This window comes from Nannobrachium achirus (assembly GCF_963921795.1).
Source record: "Nannobrachium achirus genome assembly, chromosome: 5".
Taxonomy (NCBI): domain Eukaryota; kingdom Metazoa; phylum Chordata; class Actinopteri; order Myctophiformes; family Myctophidae; genus Nannobrachium; species Nannobrachium achirus.
This window is the reverse complement of record NC_137814.1, coordinates 10,960,058-10,976,160: the sequence shown is the minus strand read 5'-3', so window position 1 is coordinate 10,976,160 and position 16,103 is coordinate 10,960,058. Positions and strand designations below refer to the sequence as shown.

The 16,103-nt window shown below is 44.8% G+C and overlaps 1 protein-coding gene across 2 annotated transcripts in view; it reads right to left on the bottom strand.

Annotated features, from left to right (window-relative positions):
- The window catches only part of LOC308284719 (rho GTPase-activating protein 29-like), a gene marked incomplete at its 5' end in the record, with an annotated part of 64,160 nt that overhangs the window by 34,374 nt on the left and 13,683 nt on the right, over positions 1-16,103 (bottom strand). The window contains 2 exons of one of the 2 annotated variants that reach the window (XM_080725440.1): positions 332-428; positions 5,619-5,762. In XM_080725440.1, coding sequence (XP_080581566.1) covers positions 332-428; positions 5,619-5,762 — 241 coding nt within the window. Of the gene's footprint in view, positions 1-331; positions 429-1,078; positions 1,177-5,618; positions 5,763-16,103 lie in introns of those variants that run through there. The other variant, XM_080725441.1, reaches the window with a different exon arrangement.

The following is a 16,103-nucleotide window of genomic DNA, read 5'->3' as shown; positions in this document are numbered from 1 at the left end:
TCCTGTCATGCTTGTCAGAGAGCTGATGCATTGAGTATAAATGCCCAGAAATAAGCCCATAAGCCTTGAGCCGTAGCTGGTCTTTACACAGCATAAACTATGCTTAAGTGAGAATGATGAAATGAAACCGCCGGGGGAAGCTATTGGCAATGCATCAGCTTCAAATGACTTCAATTATGGACTTAGCACAGTGACATGGGCTTGTAGGAATCCATTGAGTTACACAGTACCCTCCACTGGTACTATGTAACTGCGCTGTTCCTGCTCGTCTCACGGAAAACGGTCGTAAAAACTCGACCGCGTTGAAAAGGTTAACAAACATTGTACTCACACATTGCCGAACGTGAATGCCAAAGTGTCAATGGAAGCGTAGATCTCGCCGAATATAGCCTTTTTGTTTTCTTGAGTCACTTCCTTGAAGTTAACGCCTGTTGGGGGTGAGATAAACAAACCACAAACGAGAGCCATGAGAACCTCTCCCAAAATACAACTGCATTCACAGCCAACGTTCGTACGGTTCAATCATTCAGCGAAAGCATTCAGAGAACTACGTACACTTGTCCACGCCTGGACAATTATAATATAGTGAGTGTGCAGTTAATGTGTCAGCATAAACATTCAAATGAACGACTGGAATTAAATCAAAAACCATCAAGCAAAGGTAAAATAGACCATTGATTAGCGTTTCAATTTCATTCACCACATTAATCATTTCAGAATGCATTCTTTATTTAGACTGTTATTATACTGTATATAAGCACTCATACAAACTGTGGCATTGCTGCGTATATATGAGAGCTTTTTTGAGAATTTAATAATTCTTAGCAGTAGCACAGAGCAATAGTTAGCCCAGTGTTGATATTAGCATATGGAAAGGTTAGTCCAGTGTAGAACAGATATACTCATTAATAAGAAGGAAAGGCAGATAATCTCATAGAAAAGCTTCCTAAACGAACACTTTAAACAGAAATGAACCCACAGGCACTGCAGGAACATTTTATCTGATTCTTCTCAACCACCAAGAACGGTTGGGTTATCTTCAAAGGACCAGACGGAGTGCTTAAATAAGTGTCCTCACTTTCTCCTGCATCTCCATATTCCACCACAGGTGATCTTCCATTTTGATCAGACGAAAAGGAGACATCTTTGTTTGAGTGGTCTTAGACTATATTCGCGTTTGGCGGCCATCGAGTGTTGACGATTCTTGGAGAACTGAACCTCACAGAGCGTGTAGCTTTCTCTAACAGGAAGCGTTCACTCAGCGAGAGGACATTTGCAGAAGGCAATCTGGGGAACCAAAGTCACAGGCGGAGAAATCCGACTTCAGAGAGTGCTTCCTGTCTCCCCACCGCAGGAAACACTTGCACAGCTTGAGCTCCACGACAGCTGAGTACAACTTTCAGAGAGCTAAACGTCACGACACTTACTGTAGCCTTTTCTATCTGACACCTGTCAACTTCTGTTCAGTCCCGGGGACCCCGTAACTCAAGAACCTCCCTCAACCACTGAGTAAAGTGGCCTCAGTCGTCACCAGACCCTCAGAGCTCCGATCGTGAGTTACTGAAAATGTCATCTTGGTAGTTCCATTTCCACTCGTTCCAGAGAAGAGAGGAAAACCCCCATGGCACCTGTGGGTTGATTCCCATTCAATTCCCAGGTCCTCCACGAAACAAAACCAGGCGGTGATGGCCTGGCCCCCAAAAAAGGACACCAGAAAATGCCAGAGCGACTGAAGCCCGAGCCTCCCTGGAACCCGAATGCTATACGTGTTACTCTGAGGCCCCTGTGCAGGAGCACCGACTTCTTCCTCAGGACATCCTGTGGGTCTCACAACAATGATTCCAGCACTGCCCCCTCCACTCCTCCCACCCACGGCCACCCCTGAAATATGGGAACTGCATCATTCAAGCTCAAGGGCCATTGTTTTGTCACTGAGAGCTTCAACTAGGGACAATTAGCCTGTGAAAAATGATTTTTTTTTTTTTTTTTTTTTTTTTGGGTGAGTTAAACCATGTGTGACAGCTCAGCTGTCAATTTCTCTCACAACTTTTGAGAGCACGACTTTGTTTGACAGATCGGCTCACATTTGGCCGACGGTTGGCTCATAGTTGCGGTATTCACTGGTTCACAGACCACTTTTCTCTGAGCTGATGGGCACAGACATGGCACAGCACAAGGACAGAAAATGGTCTGTGGCATATGCACAGGGGGGGGTGGGAGGTGGGGTAGGGAAGGAGGAAAGAATTTCAATAACTTTGGAAAGTTGACACTTTTATTGCCCTGCCTCAGAAATGCTAGAAGGAGGAATGGGGGGGGGGGGGGGACAGCCCTCGTGGGACGCGAGCGCAAGAGAGAAAAACCTGGGCTTGGTTTTTAACCAGCGATGAAGACTCTCTGCAGAGATCCTATCGGTGGCGATACGAGAACAGACAGGACAAAGTATGGACGATACGACAATGGCCTTTGTCTGAATAAATGAATGAAGCTGTGTGCGTCACACGGCGGGGTTGAAATCTTTCATGTTTGTGTGACGGCGTGTACTGTGTCATTATAACACCTCTGTATACAGGGGCGTCACACCAAATTCTGGGCCCTGGGTACAAGGATTCACTGCGGGTCCCCCATGAATGTTAACTATTGAAAAATAGCAGATATAAGGGCCCCAGTAACTCATCACATCAGTCCCACTTTCCTACCCCTTGTGACGCCCCTGTGTGCGCGTTCACGACGTGTTTTCCTGTGATTTCTGGATGCCGCCCAAAACGGCCCCAGGTGTTGCTTGTGCCCGATCATCATCATCAAAGCCGCGGGTCTTTCCAGGAACACGAGCGACAGGAAAACACACTCTGAAGGCACAGAGAGGTGCACGAGGCCTGTTATCATCCGGACCTTTGAGTTGTCATGTCACTAGAGTTTCACTGATTCATCCCTCTCTCAGCAGCTCCTTTTGTTTTTTCCCTTTACTCTGCCTGGCTCTTTGACTGTTGGCTACTATCAGGTTACCTTACCGGCCCCAGAGGACAAGTTAGGCCAAGCATGGAGGTGATGTAAGCCACCCCCTAGTGGTCAGGACAATCCATGCTTCCACTTGTCCACTTGGATATGTGAACAAACATGTATACTGCAAATCCTTTAGCTTATAGAGTCTGGGGGAGGGTGTTCATTTCTTTCTGTTTTTGAGCGGTGGTCACACCGTCTCCATAGCGTGGCCGTGTGTGTAGGTATGTTTGTTTGTTTGTTTGTATGTGGGTCTGTATGTAGCCTCAAGCCTGTCGTGTAGTACCTTTTCTGACCACACATGTTAAGGGAGGGGCGCTGTTGTTCAGGCCAGGCCACACACACACACACACACACACACACACACACACACGGGGGGGGGGGGGAACCACCGCTCAGTTCACACGGGTGTGATTTTTTCATTACCAGGGCCTACTTATACAAGCTGAGGACGTGTTATTATGCTACACAGGACCTATTTCAATAAATAAAAAGGTACCTAAATTTTCCTTTACCTATATAGGCTAAAGGTCCAAGCTAAAACATGCAAAATGCCTCGCAGAAATGGTGAGCTATTTATGCACAGGGAGGACCAGTCAATCCATTCGGATGACCCGTTGCAGAAATCGAGGTGCAAAGATTCCCACATAGATGCCACGATGAACCCTTTTCCTCAGGGTGATCTCACACAGTCAATCTCCCTTTGTTTTCTTTTTGTTTTCTTATTTTTCTTGCATTCCCAGCATTGTTAGAGCACCTCTCACCAGGACCGAAATGAGAGAGAGAGAGAGAGAGAGAGACGGAACGAAGCGCATTCTTCAAACGTTACAGCGTGGCTCTGATGGCGAGATAGAGACAGGTGACCTGCAAGACAAACGCAGCGTAACAATAAGGAGAGCATGTTGTAGAGCTACGTGGCCTTGCTAAGCCATCAAGTATGTTGTCAGGACGCCACCTCCCTCCCTCCCTCCGTCTGTGAAATATGGAATGCAAATTACACCCCTGCGCAGCCTCTTCCCTCTTGCGGATTCTTGCGCTCGGGCCAAGTGAAGAATTACCCTCGCCGAGGATCGCATTTCTGGCAGATGAACTCGCAAGTTTTGAGATTCCTTGCGCTTGTATTCATTCAGGAGAGGGAGGGAAGGGATTCTTTTGTTGAGCAAGACAATAATCACGTCTCTCGCTCTGGAAGCCTTTTTGGAAACAAGACCGAGAGCCAACTTGAAGCGAGCAGGATTCAATCAAATAAACCAGGGGTCTTCAACAGGGGGTCTGGGACCCCTAGGGGGTCCTCAGAGTTACTACAGGGGGTCCTCCAAATCTTTGTGTGATAGACACTTTTTTTTTTTTTACTTTTTAGCCAAAAATAGCAGATCTACAAGCTCACAACAACGCCTCGCAGGGCCTTGCACCAAACCTATTTTTGGAAAATAGGTTTGGTGTAGAGGGGAAATTGACGGTTCAAGTGGTTAAATATCTGAAAACACAAATTGAGAAAAAAACTATGAAACTACGGTATATGGAATCTATAAAAAGTTAGTGGGGTCCCTGCTTCATCTCTATCTCCTTGGCCTGAAAACGTTGAAGACCCCCGAAATAAACACATTGACGCTGTCAGGCAGAAACCTTGCATCTCCACATTTCATCTGTTTTTCATTAAAAGAATGCCTTATTTCAAAGCGTCTTCGTATGACAGGCTAAAAGCTCACAATGAGATCACGTTGTGATCTGTTATTGTTTCTCATGGAAGGCCAGCAGAGTGAAAAGGACCTCTACACTTAACTGCAACACTAGCATTAATGTCGTGAGAATATATGAGACCTTCTGCTGTGTGCATGTGTACGCTTGCATCAGAGTAGTACACACACACATGCTATTTTCTAATGCTGTATTCAAGGCCACCTTTAGTGAGACGAGACCAAGGCAGAGACGGCAGGGGTTGGGGTGGACGGGGGAGAGTGAGATAGAGTCAAGACAGAGACAATACTTAGTAAGAGAAGAGAGTCATTTGTGTGGTGGTAATAAAATCCTAATTGAGACAAAACTGTGTTTGTCTTACATTATAGTGAGAGGGCCCAAAACCTCAAAGGAAATACATAATGCTTTAGGAATTCAATAAAAGAAATACAAACTGATATACAGAAAAAGACATACCAATAACACTAACAATAACACAAACGATATACGTTCCTGACTGAGGCTCAAAATAATAGTAATCTGAGCTTAAAATAGAGTATAATAATAAAAACACTTCACTACTGCTACGTTGATGAGAATAATGCATACCGGTGAAGTATATTATGTCCTGTGTTTGAAAGAATATGTAAGTAATTGACAGACACCATAAGTAATTTAGTCATTATTCAAGCAATTAAAAATCTAATTCAAGAATAACATAACCAAATGAAAGGAGTGTACCGATTAAAAGATACTTTGTTATGTTTTGTATAGTTGTATACCGTATATAGTGCAACAATAATATGTGGTTTGTCACAAAACCCACGGCACACCTGGACATGTCTCAAGGTACTTCAGTGTGCCACGGCAAACTGCTATCTTTGGCATCAAGGCTGTGCTGTCCTTGTCGGCGTACACGTCACCGGCGCGTGAGAAGCACTGACCTTTGACCTTGGCGATGACCATGCCAGCAGCGCCGAGGATGTCCACGGAGTTGAGGGTTTGGTGTTTGCCGATGACAGCCTTGAGAACCCTCAGCAGCTCCCCCAGACGCTCCTGGACCGTCTGCTGGAGACCCTCCTGGCTCTCTGGAGAAAAAAAGAAAAAAATCACACCCAGTGTGAAGTGAGCGGTGCCATTTATGCGTTGATTTCGTTAAGCGCCCCGTGAAGCCTGGCCAATTTGGGATGGGGCGGGACGTACATACAGACAAAGCCAGAAGCTGATGAAGGCCTGAGTAGCCGAATCCCGTCCGTTTGTCACTGACTTCTGCTGCGGTAACTAATCAAATTAAAAGAAAAATCACCTTGTGTGTCTATAGACTCTTCACTGAGAGTCTGCAGACATCTAGCCATCTCTGAAACTATTGACAGAAGACCACGCTCAGCTCGCCTAGTGTTTAGTAATGAAAAGGTCCCGCGTTCAATCCCTAAGAGTGGTGTCCTTTCAACAAGTACTGACTGACTGACTGACTGAACACAATACTGGCTGAAGCCTCAGTTACACACTCAATATATAAACTGGCCATAAGTGAAATTGAAATGTGTCATGTGGAGAAGCACACATTCTTATGTCATATCTTCATGTATAAACAAGCAAATTCATGCAATAGGGGAATCATTGTCTTTCTTTAGAAGTGTGATTATCTTTGCCGCCACCGTTGCTACTAAACAACAGATACGCAGTAGATTGGCTCTTTTCACTGTTTTTGAATGGTCATTGACATTTTCACCTATAAAAGGAAAGAATGCCAGTGATTGAAGGAATATATTGACTTGCAGCGATTAATCCTGGATGTTTTCCTTTACAGAGTAGTCTCTAACTAACCAATTGAAGAACCTCCTGACCCCTGGTGATGCAGCGCTATTCAACCTGCGGCCAGTGGGCCGCATGCAGCCCCAGCGGCATGTTTATGCGGCCCGTCATGGTCATACCAATAAATTATATTTTGTCTACTTTCAGTGAGGACAAATAATTTCTGATGTAATTTTTCAGTTTCTCTCCAAAACCACTATTTTTGACTTGTTTTATACAATACCTTTTTGCTATTTTGTTTCTTCCAAAAGAAGAAACTTCCTCATTTCATCATTAATCATTCCATGACAATCTTTTTGTTCAATGAGGTTAGGTTCAACGATGAGACCATACAATGTCTCCACGATATGCCTTTTCAGAGATATCGTATATATCGTGATACAATTGAGGGAGCCTTGTAAGAAATCCTGTTTAATCGTTAATACAGAGATTCATGGCAGAATTCAAAATTTTAGTTCTCAAACTTTAAAATGTCAAGGTCTCCACTTAAAGGGCCATTTATAGTTACGTATGGTTGATTTTGTGTACGTTTTGGGTGAGGAACTACGTACGGTAACTGCGTCGCCATTCATAGTAGACATGCACGTTATTTATGTGCCGACCCGCTCTCCGCTCCAATTCTGCTCCCGTTTGCGTCCTCGCGCCACATGAAGGTGGTTCTCACACGTGTAACTAAAAACCGAAGCATTTAGCCAAAATATGTAGAACCACAGATTTTTGACCCGCCGTGATGTTTGGTACAGTATAAATACGTGGTAACAGTCTGGACTGGATCTGCTGTCGGCAACATTATCGCGGTAAATGCAACTCCGCGAGGGTACACATTTAACCACATGGATGCGGACCCGGAGTAGGCTAATTATAACAAAACACACGTACACACCCGCTCATATATTGAACATAATTCCCAAGTAATAAATGAGCGTGAGCCGCATCATCATCTCTTCTTGTGACTTGTGTGCCTCGCTGTCTGTGCTCAGCTGATGACTGTTGATGTGTGATGAGTGAGGAGTCGAGGCGTCCTCTTCAAGTGGTTGTGTAACGACCTTTTTTCCGTTTCTTGATAAAATATATTTATTATTGGGACACACAGTTTGAGAACCGCTGTTAGAGCAGAGTGTGAGCTGTGTGTGTGTGTGTGTGTGTGTGTGTGTGTGTGTGTGTGTGTGTGTGTGTGTGTGTGTGTGTGTGTGTGTGTGTGTGTGTGTGTTTGTGTGTGTGTCAAGCCGTCCTGTTGCGAGTTGCGACGTTCTTTTTTTTTTTACCGTTTCTTGGTACAATATATTTATCATTGGGACACATAGTTTGAGAACCGCTGTCATAGAGCAGAGGAAAAGTAATTTTCCTCACTACTGCGCCTATGTTTGACAACGGTGGCCGTGGGTACTTCTTGCTACGGATACATCTTCAGTCCGTTCAGTCCGTTCAGTTGGGTGCTGTCCGTAAGCGTCCGTATACGGAGATAAATCATCCGGAGTGTTACGTACTGGGAGTCAAACCGGACCAAACGGAGTAAAGTTCTCTCCCCCTCCGTTTCTTGTGTATTCCTGCGGTCCTTATGTACGACTATGCATGGTACTTAACACTGACAGTATACAAATGAAACCAAATGGACCCGTAAGTGTCCATTTGGTTTCATTTGTTTACTATCAGAGTTACATACTTGTAAAGTTCAAAATAGACCTCCCAAAAGGAACCCAGAGAGTCTAGTTTTTGTCAAGTAACTTGAAAAATAACCATAAAAAAACAATGTGAAAAAGAATCGTGATAAAATCTGTGTATCGTGATACAGCTTGGGAAAATATCATGATATTGTATTTTTCCATATCTCGCACCCCTAGATGGAAATGCGGCTGTTTTCTGTGTGTTTCCTTAATTTTTAGACTACTCGTGTTGTGTGTTACAAAACAATTGTCTAAACGACTCAAATAGGACCGTCATTTTTAGCTTGCAGCCCTTTTTTTTGTATTTTGCTGAGTGGCCCCTGAGTCATCTTAAGTTGAGTAACCCTGAGCTAACACTGATGAGTGGAAAGGTTTAACCCATTTAGGCCTAGAATTATTGACTGCTTTAACCAGTGAAAAATAGCTTGTAGCTTGTAGATCTGCTATTTTTGAAAAAGTCGTGAAAATGTGTGCAAATCTTTGAATATGATGTATTTTCAAAGCGAACGTTTGTAACTCAAATGTTGCTTCTGGGTGGTCCCTGGAACTAAATATTTTGAGATGGGGGTCCGTGCCCAAATAAATATCATTCCGGGGGTCCTTCACATGAAAAGGTTTGAGAACCACTGACATAGTAGTCTCTCAAGAACAGACTAACTGAGCTCCAGTTTAGTGAAAAGGACCTTTTCTTTGACGATGGCTGGCCAGATTGCTGACATATAGAAACACAGGCTTTTTCCAAAAATCTTAGAAGGATTCAAAAGACACTTATAGAATCGGGTCAAAATTATAATTTTCACGATTTTTCAAAAAATAGCAGATCTACAAGCTCGCAGCGCGGCACTCGGTGCCGCGCTGTGAGCTTGTATATCTGCTATTTTTTTATATTTAAAGCATAAAATATTGCGTCATAATGTGTTCAGACCTAAATGGGCTAATGCTAGAAAGCTCCCCCATTCAGGAAGCGTGTTCTTTCTGCACCTGTCCCATAAAGGAAATTTTTCCCTTGCCTTCCTACCGTGGCTTTTACAGGTGACAACTGAACAGGGGAAAAAAAACGACACCCGCATACTGAATAATCCTCCAATTATCTCCGTTAAAGTGCATCACATTCCCATCTGCCACTCCGTTATGAGAGGAATGCCTTTCTTGCAAAGTAGTACGGGACTCTGCAGTGAGGGGGAAATAACGCACCTTCAGGTTTAATCTTTGTTCATCCATGTTAAGGGTTAGTTTAACACCACATACACAACAACCCAACTAGAGGATAAGTCCCTTGCTTAACAACTTAAGCCCTATACACTTAGTTTTATGATCAATAGCGGAAATAACTGATCCACAGGCTCAGAACGTGTCAGGAGCGTGTAGATTGGCTATTTGCGGCGCACAACAACACAACAAGCTGCGACCAACAATAATCTGTATGAGGGAATACCTAACCTCGCCTACCAGGCTTTCTGGGGGAAAGCCTGGTGTTCGTTCACAACAGGCCGTTTGGTTTCCGCCTAATACGCAGAAACCACTAGAAGAAGCGGCGTCGCTTTGATTTGGTTCCCCTCCGTTTGTTTCCCCAATCCCTATTAAAATGCTCGAGTAGCCTAGTGTAGTCTTGCCAGTCGCTACGAGTTGGAATAAAAGATGCATATCCCAAACAATTTTTTCAAAAGCAAAACTACTCCGCATCAAGGAGTTTATTAGGTAGGCCATAAAAGTATGCCCTTGAGCGCACAGGAATTATTTTGGGTTAAAACTGTTTCTGGTGGATAGTTCCGGCCAAACTGTAGTCTTTGAGTACTACAACATGACGTGTTGTGGTTTCCGCTCCAGACCGGTTACAAGCCCGAAAAGTGAAGTGATCCCAGACCAGGGAATACCAAGGGTGCGCGAGAAAATACAGTAGTAGCCTGGAGAATGAGACTAGCAGGACACTGCCAAAGACAGCTGCCAGCCAGCAAATTGGTGGCTAATGAACGACTAATCAAAGCTACATTTCTTTAAACGTGGTGTATATCCCCAAACAGTCAAAATTAAGACTTTGACAGCATAAAATATATAAAGTACATAAAATGTTTCTTTCCAAATATACTTCAGTTCAGTCACATGATGATTATAACTTACGGTGACCTTTTTACACTACAAAAAGCCAATAACAGAGATAAAGAAAGAAAACAAGCATTAATTAGTTAAGCCTAAGCCATTGTGTTCCGAGCTTGTAACTTGCAGCTATTTTTCAGTGTGCAACACCTGCACACGTATGAATCAGGCATTTGAATCTTGTCTTGCCAAGTGCCTCTGGTACTTTCTTTTTGTGTGGCTCATTACCATGCAGTTCTGTAGCATCACAAATAACTTAATCTCAGGTTTTAGGTCTGGATTAATAGTGTTTACTATGCTCTGAACCGGTCTATTGAGTTAGTGCTTGTGTGCATGAAAGAGAGAGATGGGGGTTGGGTGTGGGTGGGATTTGAACACATGCACGCTCGCACGCGCGCGCGCACGCACGCACGCACGCACACCCGTAATTCCTTTTAACTTTTCAATAAATTCAACCTCTCATCTCATCCCTCTGCCATGGTGTGGACCAGGACTTGATGGAAAACAGATGACTTTGTTGTTTCCAAGCTGTGCCAGCCAGCTGCCCCTTCCAAAACCGTTGCGTAAAGCCCGCTTCATACTTTGTGGTGCGGCAGTGTCTCAAGAATAGCAGACCTGCAAGCTCACACCGTGTGTGATGCGAAGAGTCGTGTGAGCTTGTAAGCCTGCTACTCTCTGCAATTCTCAGCGCGCGATGGATTCACAGTCAAACATCAACTCATCTATCGTCTGGTGCCAACTTGCAGAGGCACTGGTGATTGCAATGCAGACAAGTGGAAAAAAGATAACACTTCCTTCCCTGACACCACTCGTCCTACCCTGCCAAATAAAACTGTGTTTGATTGGTGAGTGTTTCAAACTTCTAAATGAATTGCATCTAGGCCTAATCATATATCATAAATTCAGGTTTCCACAAGCAAAAATGGTCAGATATACTGATCAATCATGCATGTTCATTTAATATAGAACACACGGCTGGGGTTAATAAAAATGATTGATATCGGGAACATGATGACACCTCATCACTCAATAAATGCTGTTGATGTCATACTACCCACTCTCCTTTCAACACACATGCATTGCACACAGGCATGCACACATGCACACACACTGATGAGACTGTTAAGGCATTCTGTTAAAGCTCTGTTAAAGTTCTCAAACTTTTTAGCTCGAAACCAAAAAGAGAAATTAGACGTTTGCCCGGGACCTAAACTAGTGAAGACAGCAGATCTACAAGCTCAGCTCATAACGCAACGCGTCACTTCGCGCCGCGTTGTGAGCTTGTATATCAGCTATTTTCACTACTTCTTAATAAAAAATGTTTTAAATGTATGGAATTAATAGAAATAAAAATAGAACATTTTGGGGAGGGGAAAATCCGTGGAAATACGTATATTTTGTCACTGTAGAAAATTTTAATTGGATTCTTTTTAACTCAAGTTGTGACCCATAGAAATGTGTCCATGGCCCACAAACGGGTCCCGGCCCACTGTTTGGGAAACACTGTGTGTTACGGGGTCGTCCTCCTCACTGGCCTGAAGCTGACCAACATACCGTTGACCTCTGCCACACCCAACCCAGGATTAGAGGACACCTGTGGGCTGCAAAGCAGGGGGCTCATCTATCTGCAGCACTGACCCCAGGCAGCGAACCATGACACTCACACTTTGAAGACAATCCCCTCCCTCCCCTTTCCTCCCCAATTTAGTCATTTCCATTCCCCAGTGTATTGCAGTAGTCCCTGTGGGAGGATGTAGGAGACAATCACATGACCCCCATCTCAGGCATAATGATTCACCTGGCAGTGAGGAGTGGGAGTTTATAGTGACGTGCAACAGTTAAAGCTATACTGTGTAAGTTGCTAAACTAGTGGTCAGTAGCGGTATTGCTTTTTTCGGCCGTTTTTCGCCCCGGAGTCGTCGCGGACCACCGCCACGGACCACCGGAGCGGCGCCGCAAACCACCGCGACCGATACAAATCCGTGGAGGGGTAGAATGTAATTTTCTGGCCAGGATTTGGGGATTAAGAGGTTAAGAATCCTTCACCATCGTAAACACTGTAGCTGAGGGAGGCTAATTCCTGAAGAGACGGCAGATATGCTGTGATTGGCCGGTAGTGTATCATGTGTGTATGATCCGCGATGTGATTGGCCAACGTATACACAACGTATACAGATGATGCAGATGACGTAATTTTGCCACGAAATCCGGTCCCCGGCCAGGATCATAGAAAACATATAAAGAGAAGGCTTTAGAAGCTGAAAATAACGGAGTGGGTGCTCTAAAACTTTAGCGATTTAACAGTTAGGACAATTTTAAGATTTGTTTTATAAAAAAAGTTACATGGTATAACTTTAAACAAATAATCGAGTATCCCTATTTTGCGCATGTCATTGTAGGAAAGAATTGCAGATTTGATTGACTGATTGATTGATTGAATACTTCAATAGCAGTTTAAATACAGTGAAAGAAACGACATCTGCTATTTTCGCAGATTTTGCACGACACCGCTGTGCGAAAAAGTATGGAATAACGCTCGAGTACATTTATTTTTTCAAGCTCTTCTCGATTATTCGATTCATTGAAAAATCAAATAAACGATAGTTAAATCTCTAATAGACCCAATCGCCTGCCAGGTTCCCACCCTGCAAAGCACTGTCAGCTGTGTGTGTGTTGGAGCGCCCGGCCAAGCTGCAGGCACCGCTGCCAGGGACTGGACCTGGGTCTCTGCTGCGGTGCTGGTTGTGTTTTACCACACCATGACAATGGAATCCTCTATTAGTCTTGTGTCGTTCACAAGAAAGAACCGTGAACGATTCGTCCATTTCCTTAAATGGTGCATTTATATAGCGCTTTTATCCAAAGTGCTTTACAGAGATTGTGCATTACATTCACCCATTCACGCACACATTCATACACCGGTGGCAGAGGAAACCATGCAAGGCACCAACCTGCTCACCGGGAGCAATGTGGGGTTCAGAGTCTTGCCCAAGGACCCTTCGACATTAACTCAGGGGGAGCCCGGATTCGAACTGGGAACCCTTCGGGAACCCTTCGTGCTCTAATAACGGTTTCTCTACCCCTGAGCTATGCCGCCTTAAAATATTACTTTCACGCTTTTGTTCACCTCCGCCTCCCTCAGTCCAGTGGAATTCAAAATCAAAAGTATTGTTATCAAAATATATAGTACCAAAAGTGGAGAGTACTCTTTATGCAGAATGTCCTATTTGAAACATATTTTGAAAATAGCAGATCTACAAGCTCACAATGTGTTGCATCGCGACGTGTTGTGAGCTTGTAGATCGTCTATTTTCGAATGGTCAACATTGATATCTTTGCGCGAGACCCGGCAGAGAAGCACCACTGAACGGTTGAACTGATCATTGCCGTGAACGTGAACGAAATGATTTCGTTCACTGAAATGAACGGTTTTGCCCACCACTATCCTCCATTAAACATCATCGTCTTCTTACTTTTATCCCTCAGCAGCGGCACTCTGGTGTGGCCTTGTACATTATTATCATATGAGAGCAGGGCAGTAATGACAGGAACACTTGAGAAGCCTTTGAATGACAAAAGATGACTGATCAAAGCCCCGGGCATCAGTAGAGGTTCAATCTTATCTCTTATCTTGATCTCTTATGCTAAACCGCGAAGGATGTCAGTCACAGCTGTTAATTGGATCGGGATGTCACTGGTTTCTCCTTTCCATCTAAAATAAGCCGATTTCAATTAGTGACTGTTGTTCAAAATACAGAGGAGGGGATTGAAGGAGCGAGGAGAGGAAAACCGTCAGTGAGTCAACACCCAGTCTGATAACCATGAGCACTATGGATAATACATCGATACCGTGATACAGCGTGAGACTAGGTATCGTCCGGGATTCGGGATATTGTAATATTGTGAAATGCCATGAAGAAAAAAGACAACTTTTCTGTCTTTTGGTTTTCAAAGCTGCATTAAAGTACAGTGATGTCATGTTCTGAATTTGCTTGACTGTCCTATAGCTGCATTATGTGCATTTACCCGCTTAGTTACTACATAGGCATTACAGATGATTATTGATCTAAAATAGTCCTCCCTACGATATCATCAGAATACCGATATTAAGATATTTGTGCCGCGCTGCCAGCTTGTACGGTACATGTGCTATTTTTCTTAAAGTCTTAAATGGGTAAAAATGTATCAGTCCGGTCCAATTATGTGTGAGCGCTCACACACGAGATGCAGCATGGCTGGCCGTTGCCATTTAAACCTGCGTGAATCGAGGCTCTCGTCTAGTCTGTGCTCAGCGCAACGCGGGGAAGCCGCGGGAGAGGTTCAGTAAACAAGCGGTGGCCGGTTTCATTATCACCCCACCAGGAAGTACACAATGTCACATCACTGTTGCCAAATTGGTTTTGTCACAACAATGGCATCAAAAGGGCTCACTGGAAAGTCGCCCCCAAACCCCACCCCCCGGACGATGGCGGTAGTGTGGCTGTGCGTGTATGCGTGTGTCTGTGTGTGCGTGTGCGTGTGTGCGTGGAGGGGGTGGGTATTGTTTTTGGTGGAGATAATGCAGATGAGGCGTTTCGGAGGGGCCGCGCCATATTGTTGAAAGGAAGACACCCCGCCGGCACCCAGCCATAACTCAAGGCCGCTTTGTCTTTCCCCTTAGCAGTCGGCGAGTCGAGCAGCCATGAGGCTCCGTGTTTGTTTTTTGGTGGAGATCAAGACCTGGGTCTCTTCCAGGGCAAGGTTTCACAGTCAGGGGGCTTTACAAATGGCCTCAGCCTCTTTAGATATCTGGGTGCATGCATTAACCATGCGTTAATAACCCCTTAAGCTGTATAGACTTTGTCATGCGACGAATAGCGGAAGCATGGCAGAGCTGCCTGCAACGTCGCACAGCCTGTCCTTCTATGCGGCAGAAGGAGCCTTTTATTTCCTTACATTTCAACTAGGATATTTTCATTTGTGTTGACGATGGAATAAAAAAAAGCTACGTCGATGAAGCTACGTCTGCTGGTATCGCAATCCACGCCGCAATACTGTCGTTAATTTATACGAGGCAGGATCCACTCCGCTTGTCTTGTGCAGGTTAATAACATGTTGTCTTTACATCAACTAAGGTGTTTTATAAACCAATGTTCAAATATTTGCTTTTGCTGATTTGACAAATTTCTACCAATACAATTGTATTGTGTGTGTGTGGGGGGGGGGGGGGGGGGGCTGAAGGGTTCTCATTGTCTCCTAAATACCTCATTGTGTGTGTGTGTGTGTGTGTGTGTGTGTGTGTGTGTGTGTGTGTGTGTGTGTGTGTGTGTGTGTGTGTGCGTGTGTGGCTGTGTGCGTGTGCGCGTGTGTGCGTGCGTGCGTGTGTGAGCGTAAACGTAAACCCAGTCTTCACATTGCCTGCCAGGGACCGTAGCCACTTCCACCCCAGCTACTAGGCTAATAACAGGCAATCAATTGGCCTGTCTGGACATGCAACAGTTACTCTACCGGTACTTCTTCACACGGAACAAGCCTCTGCGGCAGCCGTGCTGCTGACACAAAGTTAACAGTGAAACCGCCGCGGGCCGGGGCTCTTTCTGACCCCCTGCACCCCCCCCCCCCCCCCCCCCCCTCCCCTTTTTCTTCATCGGCAGTTCCGCACGCCGTCTTACTCAGAGGGAGAGGCGGCGTGACATATATTATGTATGTCAACACAACATGACTTTGCAATTTTGTTATTTCCACCATCGAGTCTCACGGGTATCCATCAACGTCACGCCAAGGCATTGACACACTGCCTGTGTCCCAGACAGAAGACGGGGCGGGCATTTAAAAAGGCAGGGAGACATCCGGGTGGGACTCACAGTCACCAGTCAA